Genomic DNA, 18,382 nt, shown 5'->3' on the forward strand with positions numbered 1-18,382 from the left:
CACAAAATGCTTGCCAAGTCGTGTCACAAAAAAGTGTTTTAAGGCAGTTACGGAGTGCTACAAATTAATTAGGTAATTATATAGTAGTTACATTTATCCATGCATTTACCTTCATTATGAAGTACAAAATGCATATATGGATGGATGAAAAGTGACAAATTAAATCCTAACGTGTACAGTATTTTGTTGCTCAAACTGTATTTTGTGTATGTGAAACCTGGTGCATTATCCATAAAATTGGGTGGTGCACTGTAAAATATTACAGACCCATTTAGTTATGTCCACTTATTTCTTATTTTTAACTGAACGAGCTTATACAAGTTGTGGATTTTGAACTCAACTTTATGAGTTTTTGAAAGTTAAACTTGCATTTATTCATTGGGTTGACTATTTAAAAAAATGTATGTGTTGATTGAACTTGGATATGTAAGTTAAGTTATCAGTTGAAAAAAAAGCGTGTGTGTGTGTTGCAACAAAAAAGAGCTGCCTTTCGAGTTTTTTTCCACGGCAAAGTTAAAGCATGGACACAATAAATTAATTATACACCGCCGATAAGTGATGTAGGCTATTCAAATTTCTACTAAAATATAACACGTGTTGTGGCAAACAAGAAAGCACTGGTGCCCGGCGGAGGGAGTACCTGTCAACAACTTGTGAATTTCACTCTTATCAAATTGAAATGGAAAGTTCTTTTCAAAAGTCAAACGTTTAGCTCCGCCCACATTTAGCCCAATCCCGATCTGCGTACTGCAGTCAGGACTGCAATTGGTTCATTGGCTGGCCAATTCCCATGATGCAAGGCGGTAAATAGAGTTGTGTTAAAATTTGCTTAAACGTTTGCAGTTTGTTTGAAATATAAATCTACAAGATCAGTAGAGAGGCCGCTATTTCGCATGGGGCCCTGGGCCAGCCCCACCCAAGCACCCGAGCTATCGCCGCTATAAATGTGGTTATGTTGTTTTAACTTGAAACTGTGAGTTGAAATAAAGCAGAAAAGTATGTCTGTTATACTAGGCAAGGAAGGTTTCTTGCATTATTAAAGAAAATAAATTATTTGTTTTAACTTAAAGTATGAAGTTAAACCAAGTAATAAAAAGTTAATGCAACTAAAAGAACAACTTTAACAAAACTAGAACACACACATTAACTTTAATTTTTAAGTTGAGTGAACTTCGATTTTCAAGGCAGCAGGTGAACTTTCATTTCCAAGTTAAACTAACATGAAATTTATTACAGTGTGGAATTCATATTCAAGAACTTTAAGAGAACCCAGTTAATATTAAATACTGGACAATATGGTGCACAAATGAGCACAAATAAAAACCCTAAAACAATAAAACCACAACATATTCTTAAGATATTCATATTCTTAAGAAAGCCAAGTAATACAGCTGGGATTGTGATGTGATGTAAGGGATAACAGGCAGGAATTTTGAAGAGATAAACTCCTTTCTTGTTAAAGGTCTTCAGTTCAAGAGATGGAACTTGAATCGAATGGCTGCTCTGACACTCAGTGATGCTGTTCTGGGAACCAATGTTGTAATAATAATAGAAATAACATTTATTTTTATAGTGCCTTTCATGAAACCCAAGGACACTTTACAGAATTAGTGGCTATACTAAGGGAGGTTGTAGGCTGTGGTAAACAAGTGGTGTTTCAGGAGTTTTTTTTTTAAATGTCCAGGGATGTAGCAATTCAAATATCTGCAGGGAGGGTTTTCCAGAGGGATGGGGCTGCAACACTAAAGGCTCTGTCTCTGATGGCACAGAGTCTGGTGTGGTCATCCGAAGCAAACAGTGGGCGCGAGCAAGGCATCACCACCTAGCATGGACATCTCGAACCGCTTTGCACTACTGGCAACTGATGATCCTCCGACTCCGGCCGCTCTCCAGGTGGCTAGCTCCACGGATGGCGACTCTCCTGATCCAGCCCTCCATCGGCCGAACGGCAGGGCGACTGCCAATCCGCTGACTTCGGCTCCTCCACTGGCCTCGACTCACCAGCTGGCCGACGACCTCAGGCTCCCCTCCAGGATTCAGCCCCCCTGCAGGCTCCGGCTCCCCTCCAGGCGGATGGGCCAATGGCAGGTGACTACCTGGCTCTGGCTCCCAGGTGTTTTGTCAAGTGCCTGAAATCATACCTGCAAGACAGTTTTTTTGTTGCCATTGGCAACTGCACCTCAGCACCTACGTCCTTGACCTGTGGAGTCCCCCAGGGCTCAATTTTGGGTCCGCTTCTTTTTAACCTATATATGCTCCCACTTGGACAAATCTTAAAGAATAATCTTATCTCCTATCATAGCTATGCTGATGACACCCAAATCTACCTAGCTTTGAGACCTAATGATTATGGCCCATCTCTTAGTCATTGTATTGAGCAAATTAACCACTGGATGTCTCAGAACTTCCTCCAGCTAAACAAAGACAAAACTGAAGTAATAATTTTTGGTAAAAAGGAGGAAAGATATAGGATTGCCACCATTCTCGACAAAAAAGGATTTAAAACAAAGGATATGGTTAGAAATCTTGGTGTCCTCATAGACAGAAATTTTAACAGTCACATGAAAGCAATTACTAAATCAGCATTTTACCATCTCAAATATATAGCCAAACTTAGGGGTTTTATGTCAAAAGATGACTTAAAGAAACTGATTCCTGTAGGGTTGATTACTGCAATGGGCTGTTCACAGGCCTTCCTAAAAAGACCCTTAAACAGCTTCAAATGATACAAAACGCAGCAGCCAGAGTTCTTACAAAAACAAAAGAACTGAGCACATCTGACTGCTTCAGGGCAGCGGAGCGGCTGGGGGTTGACTCTCCACGGTTCTCATTGGCTTTATAAGTCCTAATGTGAAAAAGCTTAACATGGTTTAATGTATCTAAACAACGATCAATCATCACCAAAAATCCTCTTCTATATTGCTCATCATAACCACATAAATCGTTGGATTTCGATTTAGTTTTTTTGACAGGCTTAAGTGTTCATGACAAGATATGACCATGATACATCTGGTGATGATTGATCGTTGTTTAGATACATTAAACCACGTTAAGCTTTTTCACGTTAAGCGTTTTAGAATGTCCCATTACCTGAGGTTAAGTACGATTCGAGTCAGGAGTCCAGAGAATAGCCACTCAAGTCGGACTGGAGTCCGAGTCCAGGAGTCGAGTACTCAATCACTGACTATTTCACACAAAAGTAGTCAGAAACTTCATCCAACTTCCGAGTCCTATTTATTATGAATGCTCATGTCCGATTTCATAAATCCTCAAGACCAAGTCATCAGTGCGCGAGTCCAAGTCAAGGAGCGCAGAGAATAGCCACTTGAGTCAGACTTGAGTCCAAGTCCAGGACTCGAGTACTCCATCAGTGCTGTGAACATAATTTGACTGGGAGAAAAGCTCAGTGGATATCCATGAGAGTCGGACTGACATCGGTCTTAAGATTACAGTATATTGCTACGGTTCATTGATTGGAAACACAAATGAAGTTACTGTATTTGTTTACTTTCCTTAATAATAAAACCTCTACTAATAGCTAAAGGGTAGTCATCAAGCCGTTATTTAACCAACAACTGCTACATTTATCCACAGTGAAGCAGAAGTTACAACACAAGACTGTCTGCTGCAGTAAAAATTAATTAAGCCATTTCACCTGGCCTTTAAACTAGAATGTTCCTAATCAAAATGTAATTACATAGAAGTATCCAAGAATACAGCTCATCCTAAAATAGAAAGTGATTACAGCCTCCCAGGGATTAATAGGTAATATTGTATACCCTTCCTTTTTTCTAACTCTGACTCAGTGCAGCACTGCAGACTTCTTTCCATTAGTTGTTCATGTGATTTATGGGCTGTTATTATGACTGAGACAAACTTTGGTTGGAAGTGATTCAGAGATCCAAGTTTTTATAAATATAGGGTTTGCATAGGAGAGTACTTTTATTATCGTAGCACTTGGCCCCCATGTGTACAACAATATTAGCAGCGTCCTCTTTTCTCCATATGTACTTTATTTCTACATGGAGTAAACATTTTTTTTTTAGAAGACAAAGTTTTTCTGAAGTTGAAAACTGCTTTATTTAAAAAAAAAAGGAGAAAGTAAAAATAATAATAATGATTTTTATCCTTTCTCTTACAGTTCCATCCTTCTGTGCCGTCTATCAACATCATCGAAGTTTGAGAAGAAGGAATTCCTCTCTCTCTAATACGATCAATGCATTTCCACCTTTCTCACTGATGAGTTAAAAAAACTGAAAACAGTGAAGTTTCTGAGGGTCATCATCAGTGAATAAGGTTGGCTGAGGCTGTCTTTGCTAAAGACATGCATGCACACAGTATTTATAGAAAAACACTATAAACTACAAGTGCACACCAATTCACATGACCCTACACACCCCAATACACACACACACACACACACACACACACACACACACACACACACACACACACACACAATACAGTAGCTAACAGAACCTACTCCTGCAGGTTGATAGTACATAAACTAATGATAACCCATGGTGCAGTTAACATTGAAGACTTTGCCAGGTGCTTAGTACGTTATTGCAATACAAAACACACAATCATCTCTGGGAGGCGGGGCTTCATGACTTTAAATACGCAGTGTATTTTTGATATTGGCATGTGCAATTAGACACCACATTCCCCTGTTATAGATAACTCAGCTCCAAATAAATCAACATTTTCCCATTGCAAATAGTGTTAATAAATGATATTGTCTCATCACAAATGTATTGTGATGCAGATTGTTAATAAGGAAAGAAAGAAAATACATGTATTCATTTGTAAGAACCACCATGACGATGTCATAACGTTTTCTAGTAATATTAAAATACCATTTGCTGGTCAACATTGTATTTTTTCATGTCATAAATAACGAACATTATGTCTGTACATAGTGCATTCATTTACTAAAGTTGCATGCAGGTCATTTGCCTGTAGAATAGCATTTGATGTGCATTCAAAGTTAGATGCCAAAAATCAAGTAATAAATAATGATTGCAGTCCTGTGAAGCTGTTCATGTTTTATTTATATTAAGACAAAGTTTTTCTGAAGTTGAAAACTGCTTTATTTAAAAAAAAAAATTTTTTTAACAAATGCACCCATTTTTTCCTGTTCCTGTTGTATGAACATGGTTTCATAGCATGTTAACACTTCAAATACATCATTCAAATAGCAGCAACTAGACATCTGCTGTGTACTAAAATAACCTGCACAATCACACCTCTAACTCACTAGGGAATATCCACAGTACTTAAAGGTCATTGCACTCTATATGCAGCTTTCTTAGATGGAGTTCAAACTTTAGCTTATCTGACCTCCACAAGCCAGTTTCAATAGATTCTCTATATCAAACAGTAAAACTATTACCAATTAAACATTAAGCCATTAAATAAGTGTGGAACACCCTATCAGTAGTGAAGTAGCCATTTCAAAATTGTATTAAATAGCCCATTAGCGATTAATTACACAGTTATGAATACTAAATGAGCTGTTCATTGATAGATCCCAGGACACCACGGACAAATAAGACATTGGTAAAGAACATATTGCCTTGTTAAACAAGAATTCCTGAAATAGAATCTAGTGAATTACAAACCTTTTGTATTGTGACAATAGTTGGGAATATGTTCGGAGAACAATCTTGTAATGCTTAGGTCCAGAGGTGGTTAGGGTCACTGCTCAGGACACCAAACAGTGACAGTGTGGCTATTAACTGCAGAGTGGCGTAACAGGACAAAATATGTAGTTGTCCTATCCATTATTCGTACTCTTATTCACTAAAATAGGTCGCTAGACTCTGAAGACATGACATGCAGGTACTTGTCGGTTTGCAGTGAGCTCACATCTGTCAAACATCTGCAAGGAGAGCAAAAAGCAGTGAAAGTGGAGAGAAGCAGACAGGCTCTTTCCATTGACTCAGCATCTCTAGTGTATTGATTAAAACAAAACCAACATCAATGGCATTTTAAAACCTAAAATTGTGAATTGTTGTCACCACACAAATGTAATGCCACAGTGCACAGAAGCAGAAAACAAGAAGCAGCAATGTTGTGGTTGTCAATGTAGTACATGAAATAACACCAAGTAGCTTCTCAGTCTCCAGTGAGTTTTCCTAAAACATCAAAGTGATCAAAGTGCACTTTTTCTTTGATTGCTCACTGCAGTCTTTGTTCACCCACAAGACGGGGTGGTGATCACATTGAGGTTTCTGGAAAGTTCAAAGTTACAGTAGACTGGTGGATGAATGTGTTATTTGATTAGTAATTTGTATTTACCACGAGTAAGCTTGCAGGTAATTTTCAAACCCTCGTCTCATAACAAAAATTGGAGGCTCCCTGCCATGATGCAGCCTCCACGTCTTTAAAAGTTAAAATATTTGCACACCTCCATAAACAGTAATCAGACTAAACAAACACCCACAGAAGGTACTGTCATCTCACAGACCACACACACACACACACACAATTTTGATTAGATTGGGTTTTACACCTGCAAAATATGAGCCCTTATCAGAACCCTTGCCAACTCTCTATGAAGTGTTCCAGGTGCACATAAATATTCATTCGCACATTTTAATAAATGTGATGTGTGATTTTTCTGTTCATTCATAATTTTAGGTTTGGTCTTAATCTGTAATAATGCCATTTGGAAATTCTGTTTGTTAAAATGCATTTTACTTGACTAGTTCCACTTGGTGCCAGTGAACAAAAACAAAAACCTCCTTTGTGTAAGGTTCGTTGACTACACATTTTTCAAGATTAATCAGGTTGGCAGTGTGATAAATCTTTCTAAAATTTTGCAGGTGCAGCTATAAAAACATTAATTTTATCTGAAATTGAATTTCCTGGGTTAAGAATTCATATGGCCTTTCTCTATTTTCTATTTGTGATTGGGAAAACAAATAGGATATTGTTGCCTTGCACCTGGTATTTATTATTTAAGATTTCAATCTTCAGCAGTGGGCTGACTGAATAGATGTAGCAATGTAATGGTGCAGTCAGAAGGCCAAACAAGAGACAATCCTTGTTTTGGATCAACCACACTGAGCTGGAAAATGTTTGAGAAGAAAACAGATTAAAATGTTCTGGACAGATGAGTAGAAGGGTCATGACAAATAAAGTGCTTGTCTGCACAGTGAGCTGTGGTGGTTTAATTGGTTCTTTTAGAGGAAGTTTTTTTTTAAAGTTATTATTGATCAAATTATAAAGCAATCTTGAAATCAAATTAGCTATAAAAAGAAATGGCGATCATATTGTGTGGCACTGCTAAAGACCAAACTATCTTTGCAATTATTCTGTGTATGACTGAAGACGCTTTGAGTGTATCCAAACACCGGTTCTGCAAGTGGCCTTCTATATTCAATATGAAAAATGACAGTTGAGTGCAATGAAATATTTGTACAATGTCTTATTGTTTATTATTTATTATGCATAAATATGTAACAAACCATAACAGTTTCCAAATTCTGTACACATTTTACACAGTTCAGGACAACTGCTAGTGGTTTATACACAAATTGCTATTATCATAATATCACGACAGTGTTGGAAACCCACTATTGCATAGATAGTAAATAAGCACCTTCTTTGAAAAGTAAACCGATACTGTAAACATCAGTGGTTAATTTGGGCAATAGTAGCGTATCTGAAAATTCTGAAAGCATCAGATGTTTTCTGGACTCAAACCTCCGCAGCGTGATTTGTATTCAGTGCACTCCAGACTCAAATTGGCATGTTATACGTCCAAGTGCAGGTCTGTCCCCCCCGTCCCGCATGGACAATTCTCTGCCATGCCAAAGAACAGCATCCATTCAAGATTTGCAGGGAATAAGTGTACAGTATATACAATACTGACTACATGAAACAAAACTCTCAGTCCAGCAGATCAATTCGTGCCACAATACAATTAATACAGGGATTGATCAAATCTAAATAACACAGAGGGACTTGTTTGCAAAATAACATCATATTACGTCGCTTTTTTTGCTTGAAAATCAATTAAAAAAGGCAAATTCTGGGTGAAAAACTATATTTTACTAAGATCTAATAGTGCCCCTCATATGTCTCTGCATTGGAAAACAATGCAGCTTGTGGTGAAGCTGTGCAAAAGCAACTCCAGCTTTTATCCTTATTAGTAAATGTGCTTCTCAACTCTGTTTGATGGTTGTCATTATTGAAAACCATTATCGAGTCAGAGAGCTCCTGGACAACAGCCCATCTCTCAATCAGCAGATACTGAAGCCTCCACACATGAATCAATCAATCAGTCAAATCAATGACGGAGCTGAAAAGGTGAGAAAATGTTGCAAAAATCATTTCTACTTGCAAGGAAAAATGTTCAAGAGAAAGGTAATGCAAAATGACAATGTTGCATTTTGACAGTGCACTCTGCTGAACAGTCAATACTAATGATCCTCTATAGACATGCTGGAGGCTATTTATGATACCCAAACAGTAAAGAGCTTTCTTTCAATGATGCAATGGAGTCCGTATTTTAGCCTGTCAGGAACGAAACAATGCAATTAAGCTTCACGGCGGCGTAACCTGATAAGCCATCCAATTATTCTGCAGCGGGTGTCATGACAACGACACTGAGCTCCCCGCTACCTCCCGCCTCAGTCATGATGCCATGAATACAGAGAGAAGGACCACTTCTGTGGGCAAATTATAATATCCTCTTGACAATGAACGTCATCTGAGCGGATGGATGAAAATTATTTGCTGAGTCTAAGGAGAGCAATATTAGTCCATAATAAGATTTGGGACAAAGGACGTGTTTTTTGAAACAGATTGCAGTTAAGAGAGGAAAATGTGAACTGTGTGTGTGGGTAACTTTTGAAAAAATAAAGCAATTCCTGAAGTAATAAAAACCACATACAATTATATTTGTACAAATTGTCTAACCTAATGCAAAACATACAACCATCTACACATTCACATATTAACAAGAGTGATTACTGTTTTTTAAAAACAAGCTGTGTGAAGCCCCGATTCTATTTATCCTACTTCTTTGATAATCATACAATATGCATACATAAATACACAGCTTTGACATTGAAAAAATACAGCATATGGAAATAGGTTTCTTTACTCTAATAGTTTGTTTTCAGTAAATCAGTTTAAACAAGTCGATACATACCCTTCTCATCTCCGTGCGTGCTGTAATTATTATATTATTAGCTTAGCCCAGAACACATCCTGCAGGTAACTGGTTCCAACTAGCCTACTGCTCCGAATTGTGACAAGTGACAAAATTTTACACGTTTACACTATTTACATGTTGTGATTTGTAGAGTCACAGCGTGTACAAAAAAACAACGTAACATGAGACACAGCCATCTTCTATCTGTAAACAAACCGGGAACTATATTCTCAGACAGGCTTGCTGCAAGCATATCACTCCGCCCAATTACTATATTCTTCCGCCTGAGAATATAGTTCCCGGTTTGTTTACAGTTAGAAGATGGCTGTGTCTCATGTTACATTGTTTTTTGTACACACTGTGGCTCTACAAATCACAACATGTAAATAGGAACATGTTGGAGTTATTTTGTCACTTATTCAGAGCAGTAGGATTACTGGAACCATTCGCCTGCCTGTTCTGTGATGGCCTGATGCCGCTGGAGCCGTCAGACAGCTTTACAGCACGCACGGAGATGAGAAGGGTATGTATCGACTTGTCTAACTCTGGGGGTTACGGTGAATAAGCTAAATTCCCAATAAGTCGGCGTGTTCCTTTAACAGTATCATTTTCTTTATTTACAGGGGCAGCTGACTGATTGAGGAGACAATAGAATGTAAAACAGCCATTATATTTTGGTTACATAAGCCATATTGATATAAAACAGCACTAAAATTGATTGTTACAGGAATGTCAGCCTGTTTCTGCGAGAGAAAGGTTTACTGTTGTGTTGAGTGATGAAGATTGTGTTTTCTTTACTTTACAAACACAATCTATTGACAATGTTAACATAACGCAAGCAAGCACAAGGGTTATCAATAAATTATTCATTTTGATTACTGATCATCCACATTTCTTCAATAGTACGGTAGTCCTTGAGTGTGTTTTTTGATGGATTTAAGACTTTAAAACCAGATTAAGATGCGTTTACCCAAAACCACAAAAGGACAGTTGTTTTGAAGAATTGTTCATTCTGAAAACACAATATGGAGACTTATATTGTACTATGTTGTAAATATTGTTTGAACACTGTATCCAATAAAATATATGAAAAAAAAGAAGATGCGTTTACCTTAAAGGGGCACCCATCAATTTTACAAATCAAATTCAGTTTGTTCAGTATTACAAACCCCAATTCCAATGAAGTTGGGACATTGTGTACAACGTAAATAAAAACAAAATACAATGATTTGCAAATCTTTTCCAACCTATATTCAATTGAATACACTACAAATACAAGGTATTTAATGTTCAAACTGATAAACTTTGTTTTTTTGCAAATATTAACTCATGTTTTTGGGTGCCTGGGTAGCTCACCTGGTAGAGCGCATGCCCATATACAGAATTTGATGCCTGCAACACATTCCAATAAAGCTGGGACAGGGGCAACAAAAGACTGGGAAATTTGAGGAATGCTCAAAAAACACCTGTTTGGAACATTCCATAGATAAACAGGTTAATTGTTCATGATTATTAATTATTTATAAAAAAGGAGCATCCCCAAAAGGCTCAGTTGTTCACAAGCAAGGATAGGGCAAGGTGATGCAGCTCATGTGAGCAAATAGTCCAAAAGTTTAAGAACAACATTTCTAAACGTACAATTGCAAGAAATTTAGGGATTTCATTATCTACAGTCCATAATATCATCAAAGTGGAAAAGTGTGCTGTGGTCTGACAAGTCCACATTTAAATTGTTTTTGGAAATCATGGACATCATGACCTCCGGGCCAAAGAGGAAAAAGACCATCCATATTGTTATCAGTGCAAAGTTCAAAAGCCAGCTTCTGTGATGGTATGGGGGTGTGTTAGTGCTCATGGCCTAGGTAACTTGCACATCTGTGAAGGCACCATTAATGCTGAAAGGTACATATAGGTTTTGGAGCAACATATTCTGCCATCCAAGCAAAGTCTTTTTTGGGGACGTCCCTGCTAATTTCATTCTTCACGTGTTACAACAGCATGGCTGCAGTCCAGACCTGTCTCCCATTGAAAATGTGTGGCACATTATGAAGCGCAAAATACAACAAAGGAGACCCCGGACTGTTGAGCAACTGAAGTCGTACATCAAGCAAGAATGGGAAAGAATTCCACCTACAAAGCTTTAACAATTAGTGTCCTCAGTTCCCAAATGCTTATTGGGTGTTGTTAAAAGGAAAGGTGATGTAACACCGTGGTAAACATGCACCTATCCCAGCTTTTTTGGAACGTGTTGCAGGCATCAAATTCAAAATGAGGGAATATTTGCAAAAAAAACAATACAATTTCAACCATCAGTTTGAATATTAAATATCTTGTCTTTATAGTTCAATTGAATATAGGTTGAAAAGGATTTGCAAATCATTGTATTCTGTTTTTATTTACATTTTACACAACATCCCAACTTTATTGGAATTGTAAATCATTTGCAACTGCAAAAACAGTTGTATAATGTGTGACTACAAAGTCCCAGATGAGGTCATAGTGATGTCATCAGGATTATGGTCTTTCTTATATTTAAATCAAAGCCTGCCTAACAAACTGGAAGCGTGGAGTTTGGAATATATGGGTGTTACCAGGCAAGTAGGGTCTTATAAAAGACACTAACTGCATTAAGGGTAATGTAGGATGCAGTGTTTTTGGAATTTGGCTCATACAAGGGAGTACAGGTGAGGATATCTTGGCCTCTACGGCTTAAATTTGGATCATTGTTGTTATAATTGGTCTCATCTGAGCCACCCAACATTATGAAAGTGCAATACTAAATCACTGGAGAACCCCTTTAAATGCCAAACTGTAGTTGTTTGTCAAGAGCATTGATGGTGGTCCCTAAACTCTGGCTTACTGAATGCATTGCTTTAAACCCAATGAGACTAAGTGTCTGACACTACAGAGCAACACTAAGCTTGACTGTTCGTTCTTGACCTTCCAAAGCTTTTAGCAACAACTCATGGCCTTCCTCAGCAGATGACGTTTCTCAGTTGTCATGGTGAGGTTCATTTATTGTCATTCTACAACACAGTGTTGCACAAGTTGTAGTCCCCTTATTCTGCACAAAAAAAGGAAAGAAACTGTTCTGTAGTCTGGTGGTACGACAGCGGCAGGGTGTACAACCAGTTGCTGGAGTGGGTATTGTCTTATCCTTTGAGCTCTGCACACCTCACCGATATCACTAATGCTCAGTAGATGGGTATCAATGCAATGGGCGGTTTTAAACACCCGCTGCAGAGCCCTCCTATCCTGGGCCGTGCACAATCCATGCCAGTTTTGGTCACATGGTAACAAATGGATAAAAAAAATGGGTAACTCAATTCCGTCTTCTGATAATTTATTCACTTTTTTCTTGGGGGAGTTTTTCCTTTATTGAAATAGAGGTTCGTATGCTGTACAGATTGTTAAGTCCTTGGAAGCAAATTTTGTGACTTGGGAGATAGATTTTACACACACACACACACACACACACACACACACACACACACACACACACACACACACACACACACACACACACACACACACACACACACACACACACACACACACACACACACACACACACACACACACACACACACACACACACACACACACACACACACACACACACACACACACACACACACACACACACACACACACACACACACAAATATTTTTTATAACTTGATGCCACCCCCACATCTTATATAACAAACTAAACAATCTCCATGATAACTGAGCAAATCTATCTGCTGAAGAGGGCAAAGAGATTAGGTTAAAGTCCTGGATACACAAAGTAAGCAGTCTTGTGTGGGGATTTGTTGGTAATAAATGTTGCAGTGTACCACACTCTGTAAAGGTTACATGTATACCTCTTCCAGAAACATTTCCTTGATTACCCAGGTTGATTCTTTTTTTTTTTTTTAAATGACACATTTATGTTGCAATCAATAAAAAAGATGATACATGGGTACACGCATGCCGTTTCATTCTTCAAAGAACTGGTTGAATCAGCACAACAAACCGAATGCTGAACGCATAATTTATCAAACATCATGACTAAAGATTTGTACCTCTAACACTGGACTAACCGAATGCTGAACGCATAATTTATCAAACATCATGACTAAAGATTTGTACCTCTAACACTGGACTTCTTCCAGTGACTGCTGAGACTGGCAGCTGTTACTCCTTCAAGCAAACGACAAGATCAGAGAGCTTCGAGAAAGAGATGACAGCCTTTTATGTACACACATCTCTGGACTTCTTGATGCTGAGAAAATCTTCATCAGAATTTACAAGTGGAATCCATGTGTGAGTATTAAGTATTTGTTTTTATAAGAAGGAGACTCTGTGGTCTTTCTGGTCTTTCAATGCTGTTTTGCACATCTTTCATCTGGCATTTTGTGAGAGTTTGAATATGGCAGGAGATGACTGTAGGACTGAATGGAGTGTGTTGACTGGCAGGCATTCACAGAAACAGCAGTTTATAATATCAGGGTATCCATTCTGTTTTCTCTGCAGCGGTCACCGAAAATCAAACAGAGTCACTCTGATTCACCGGGAAGCATGATATGTTTTTGCTATCTGTTCAAGTAATGTTTGGTATTTGTTGTTGTTCTTGGGGCCTGAGGGGTATGATTTCCATCACATTTCGGTGGTTCTGTAAGTTGGGAAGCTATTGCCTGCGTGTGTTATTCAAACTCATTGTGGCAGACAACAGATTCTCGATGGAGACCTCCCGGACACTCAGAGCTGCATTGTCAGAGACGGGTTCGGAGCAGGGCTCGGCCAGTCTGACAGAGACAGAAAGAGAGGAAGAGGAAAAAGTAGTATTGCTACAGAGGTCAATGGCAGTAAATATTTATTCATCAAAAGGGTTCACAGGATATGCAAAGTTAAAAACAGAGAAAAAAAAAGCATGAAATGTAGAATGACTCGAATGGCGGTGAAAGGGTGGGAGGGCGAACATATAGTGAGCCATCAGGTGGAGAATTACAATATCTACAAGGTCAATCATACAAACAATAGTGACCATTAAAAACCAAATGATAACTAGAGCACAACGTTAACGGAACTGTTACTCCGTACATAAGTTTATTCATGTTTCCATTTCTGATGAATAAAAGAAATGACAAGACTATCAAATGATACACCTCAACACAAACTATGAACTAAGGTGATTATTTCAATCAGTATTTCTCAAATAGAAGATTTGAAAAATTTTAAATAGTAAATTTCACTATTAAAACTATGATGTTTAAATAACAAAAGAAATAATTTAGTCCTAACCAAATCCCCACAACTGACACCCCTAAAAAGAGATTACCAATAGTTTGCAGGAGAAGTGTCTGGCCTATATATTCCAGATGTATTCAACATGCTAAATAACTTTAATGTGAATAATATTTTTCCTGTACAGCAGGTCACAAATGTGCAAATACTAGTGGTGGACGGGGTTCTTGAGGCATGTCAGCTCATCACAAAGGGTCCAAGGATCAGAATTACTGATTTTAATTATTTGGTTATTTCTGGACAGTCTGGACGGTGCAAAAATGTAATAGTACTGTACAGAAATGAGTGGTATTCTTAATGTAAGGCCTCGTGCAACATGCAATATCAATAAAATGCTGGTCAAATCACATACCGGTGTCCATCTCCTCTACTTCCATGTTGCTGCATGCCAGATAAAAGACAGAGTAAATGACTATGTGACTAAATGTTAAAATATGTTAAAACAGAATGTCTCTTGCTAGAGACGGTCACAGAAAGGACACCAAGACTCCAGCACCACCATACATAAAGTAAAGAAACCCTCAAGAAGCTTAGAATTACAAAGAATAATAACTTGTCACATTTAGATGAGGTTATATAATTCAAGTACCTCACCAAGCTGGCAAAGGTCACCATTAATTGAAGAAATCTTAAATACAAATTAAACCATTTATTAAACCCATTTGAACTGAGGTTGATGTCAATAGTTGAATATACTTGAATAACTATATACTGTATTAACAATTACATTTTTCACAAAGGCTTAATCCCTGACCTGTGCTGATACAGTTAATTAAAAAATGATTGTGTACATGAGAGATACCCTACAAAAAAACAAACTGAAAGGATGAAAACAATACCTGCTTTATTTCCAATGTGTGTGCCAACTAGTCAACAACTAATTACTATTTGAATGTCCCATGTTAGAAGCTACACAAAGCTGCTAAAAAGGACAGAGCATTTGAGGACCAAACAGTTCACGGCTGTGGCCAGGGAACAAAATGGATCAAGATAAGCAAGCTCCCATATCTTGTAGTGCGTTAAACATTTGCGAACTGCATTTTTAGCAGAGCTAAATCTAATTCTTGACCATGCCTATAGCAAACCATGGTATTATTTAAAAGTGTGATCCCTGAACATTCCTAAAATGTGCCCAAAGACAGATCTCACAACCCTCCTCTCCATCTAAAAGCACTCTCAAAGTCACATGTAACACTAAAGAGGTGTGACAGTTCCACGTTTCAGGACAGATCGTATCCACTATTCATGCACCGCCACTAGCAAAGCCTGACATCCTTGTGGATCTCTGCAGAGGAGGTCTGCTCTAACACTCCCAAAATCCTTCAGCATTTCCTCTGTGATGTCAGATTTAGATCTAAGTGTTTCACCTTCCTCCATTTGACATCCACACTTGAGGTCAGTATTTCCTGGTCCCTGCTGAGAACAGCCACTGGGATGACCTGCCTTCCTCTTCCGATCTCCCTTCACACCCAGCCAGCTTCTACATACACTTCTGCATATAATCTCCATTTGCTTGAACCAAAGTATTGCATGCTCCAACACAACAAACCGATCCATTAGCTGCAGGCAACACAACTTAATGAGTTGTTATCTCTTTAATGTATGAGTCACCCTCCCTTCTCTGCTCTTCTCTCTTTACGGAGGGATAACACAACACTGCAGGACACATAGACACATATCAGCTGGTTATATGAGGAAATGAAAAGCCATGCAGAGGGCGCCACACAATTTGTTCTGCATGGAGGCACATTATCAAAGAGTATGTCAGAGAGACCAAGTGGATGATGTCGCAGAAGCAAGGCTACAACACAAAACCCGTTTTAACCTTGAGACTCACATTTCACATTTTAGGCTCTTGCAGGCGCCTCACGCTATTTCACAGACCGTCACGCTCTCAAAGAAAATAAAAAAAAGTGTTGCATTGTAATCCTAGTTCAGAGATAAAATGCCTGGCTTCAGTCTCTGTGCTCCTGACAGCTCTGTCAGGAGAGGTTGCCATCGTGTTGGCAGTAAAGGAAACGATAGTCACTAATATTGACTGTAATGTCTCAAGAGCGCTACATTGATCTCACAAATGTCCAAACTGCTCACTAGTTACACAGGAATTCTAATCAGTCAATCAGCTTAGTGTTTAACACAAGCGCACACTAGTCTATTCACATGCATTGATATAAATAAAAGTCAAACAAAAAAATAATGAATAATAATATATATTTTTAAATTTAAACCCTTGTAGTAATTAGCAGTAAAGTTAACGGCCTATAGCATTGGGTTGTAGGAATCAAAACTGGGCTATTTTATTAAGGTATTTCAACATAACAACAGTGTTGTACAAGGTAGTGGATCACGTCATCTCCAAATACTTGCAATGGCCAAACAGCTGATTGACCCAAAACCATGTTTTATTCAGCTTTGGTTTAGTAAGACACTAGAGCTTTACAACACCTACTTTAACGACAGTTGTTAAAGTTTTAACTTCTTTCTACTGCTAACAGCAGGGCATTTATGTAAATCTACTTTGTAAAATCTTACTAAATCGCTAAAAGCTTTCATAATTTTTAACCCCTCACCACTATTGCATGTCCCTGTCTGCGTGTATAAATTTCAATAAAAACCTGTGTCAATCAATGTGTCAAATGAAGGTGTTGTTTTTTTTTTTTAATATTGTTTGAAGGTTTCCCCACCCCCCCCCTTTAATATTTTTAAAAGTTTCCCAAACCCCCCCCCCCCCCTCGTCCTTTAAAATAGCTTGACAGCACTCAAAAGGTGATCTATCTCCAGTTAGAACTGGAATCAACATCAATAATGGTTTCATAAACTTGGTTTTGAGAGGGGAACATAAGTATTTTGAGAACAATCCCATCTCCTTTCATAAATTAAAAATATATATCCCCTGTGTTTAGCAGACTTAGTAGTCAAATGCAAAGGTTACCTTGAGAACGGATCATCGATTCCATCCTCCACATCCTGTTGGGACATGAACAATATGAATCAATACACACATAAATTACTTAATATTACAATCCTGCTGCTTCTGTGCTTTCCAAGCTCCTGTGCCTCTTCACTGAGTCAGCTGTTTGTCAGAATGTATTTTATCCAAGTGACACACAAATTAAATATCAAAATAAAAATCAAATACTGCACAATGCAGATGTTTTTACATGCATTTTCTATTCTAATCAATGTGACTGTACAGTATGACAATATTGCACGAAATATATGGATAAGGATACATTTTTGCAAGTGATGCCACCAATTTCAATTGCCTTACATAGTTCTTAATTCATGAGTTACTAATCAATATAATAATATAAATATCATTGTGTCCAATTTCCACTGAAGTTTTTGTTAATTTGGCAAGGCAAACGTAGAGGGATTTTAAACAACCAAAACAGAAAAAGAGGTATTAAAGACAAAGTTGGACTAGCTGATGAAATCAGGCTCAATTAAAGGATAAATTCTCCCAATTAGAGAAAATCAATTCAGGGAAAATACGAACAATATAGACAGATGAATTTGTGTGACATCAGCCTGTATGAAAGGCAATCTCAGGATTATGGTGCCACCTAGTGTTAATATGTAAGTGAACACCACGAGGGTGACCGATGAACCTCCTGCAGCATAAACATTTAAAATTATTTACAGTACAACTACATACATACATACATACATATGCAAGGCAATTGAAATTGGTGGCATCACAGCTCCAAATAATAACTGTACTTAAACAATCATATTTTAAAGAAGAAAACTACAGTCAACAACTAAGTACCTTTTGACAAGAGTTTATTTGTTTAATTGTCAATATTTTGTTCACTAATGGACACACTGCTCTCCACATACATGTAGGTAACCCCCTACTTTAGTATTCATTCTACAAACCTAGCAAAATTAATATTTTAATTACATGTCATTTAGCTGACG

The 18,382-nt window shown here is 37.9% G+C and overlaps 2 protein-coding genes across 3 annotated transcripts in view; one reads left to right on the plus strand and one right to left on the minus strand.

Annotated features, from left to right (window-relative positions):
• Positions 1–5,037, plus strand: part of fndc4a (fibronectin type III domain containing 4a) — a 33,971-nt gene extending 28,934 nt beyond the window's left edge. Inside the window, exon 7 of one of the 2 annotated variants that reach the window (XR_005637008.1) lies at positions 4,142–5,037. The gene's annotated coding sequence lies outside the window, so the exon portion shown is untranslated. Of the gene's footprint in view, positions 1–1,769; positions 2,183–4,141 lie in introns of those variants that run through there. The other variant, XR_005637007.1, reaches the window with a different exon arrangement.
• A 7,793-nt stretch (positions 5,038–12,830) lies between these two features.
• si:dkey-71h2.2 (low density lipoprotein receptor adapter protein 1) overlaps positions 12,831–18,382 on the minus strand; it is a 38,375-nt gene continuing 32,823 nt past the window's right edge. Inside the window, 3 exon segments of the mRNA XM_039782307.1 lie at positions 12,831–13,878; positions 13,881–13,959; positions 17,391–17,425. Coding sequence (XP_039638241.1) covers positions 13,858–13,878; positions 13,881–13,959; positions 17,391–17,425 — 135 coding nt within the window. The 3' untranslated portion in view covers positions 12,831–13,857.

This window comes from Perca fluviatilis, chromosome 18 (genome assembly GCF_010015445.1).
Source record: "Perca fluviatilis chromosome 18, GENO_Pfluv_1.0, whole genome shotgun sequence".
Classification (NCBI taxonomy): Eukaryota; Metazoa; Chordata; class Actinopteri; order Perciformes; family Percidae; genus Perca; species Perca fluviatilis.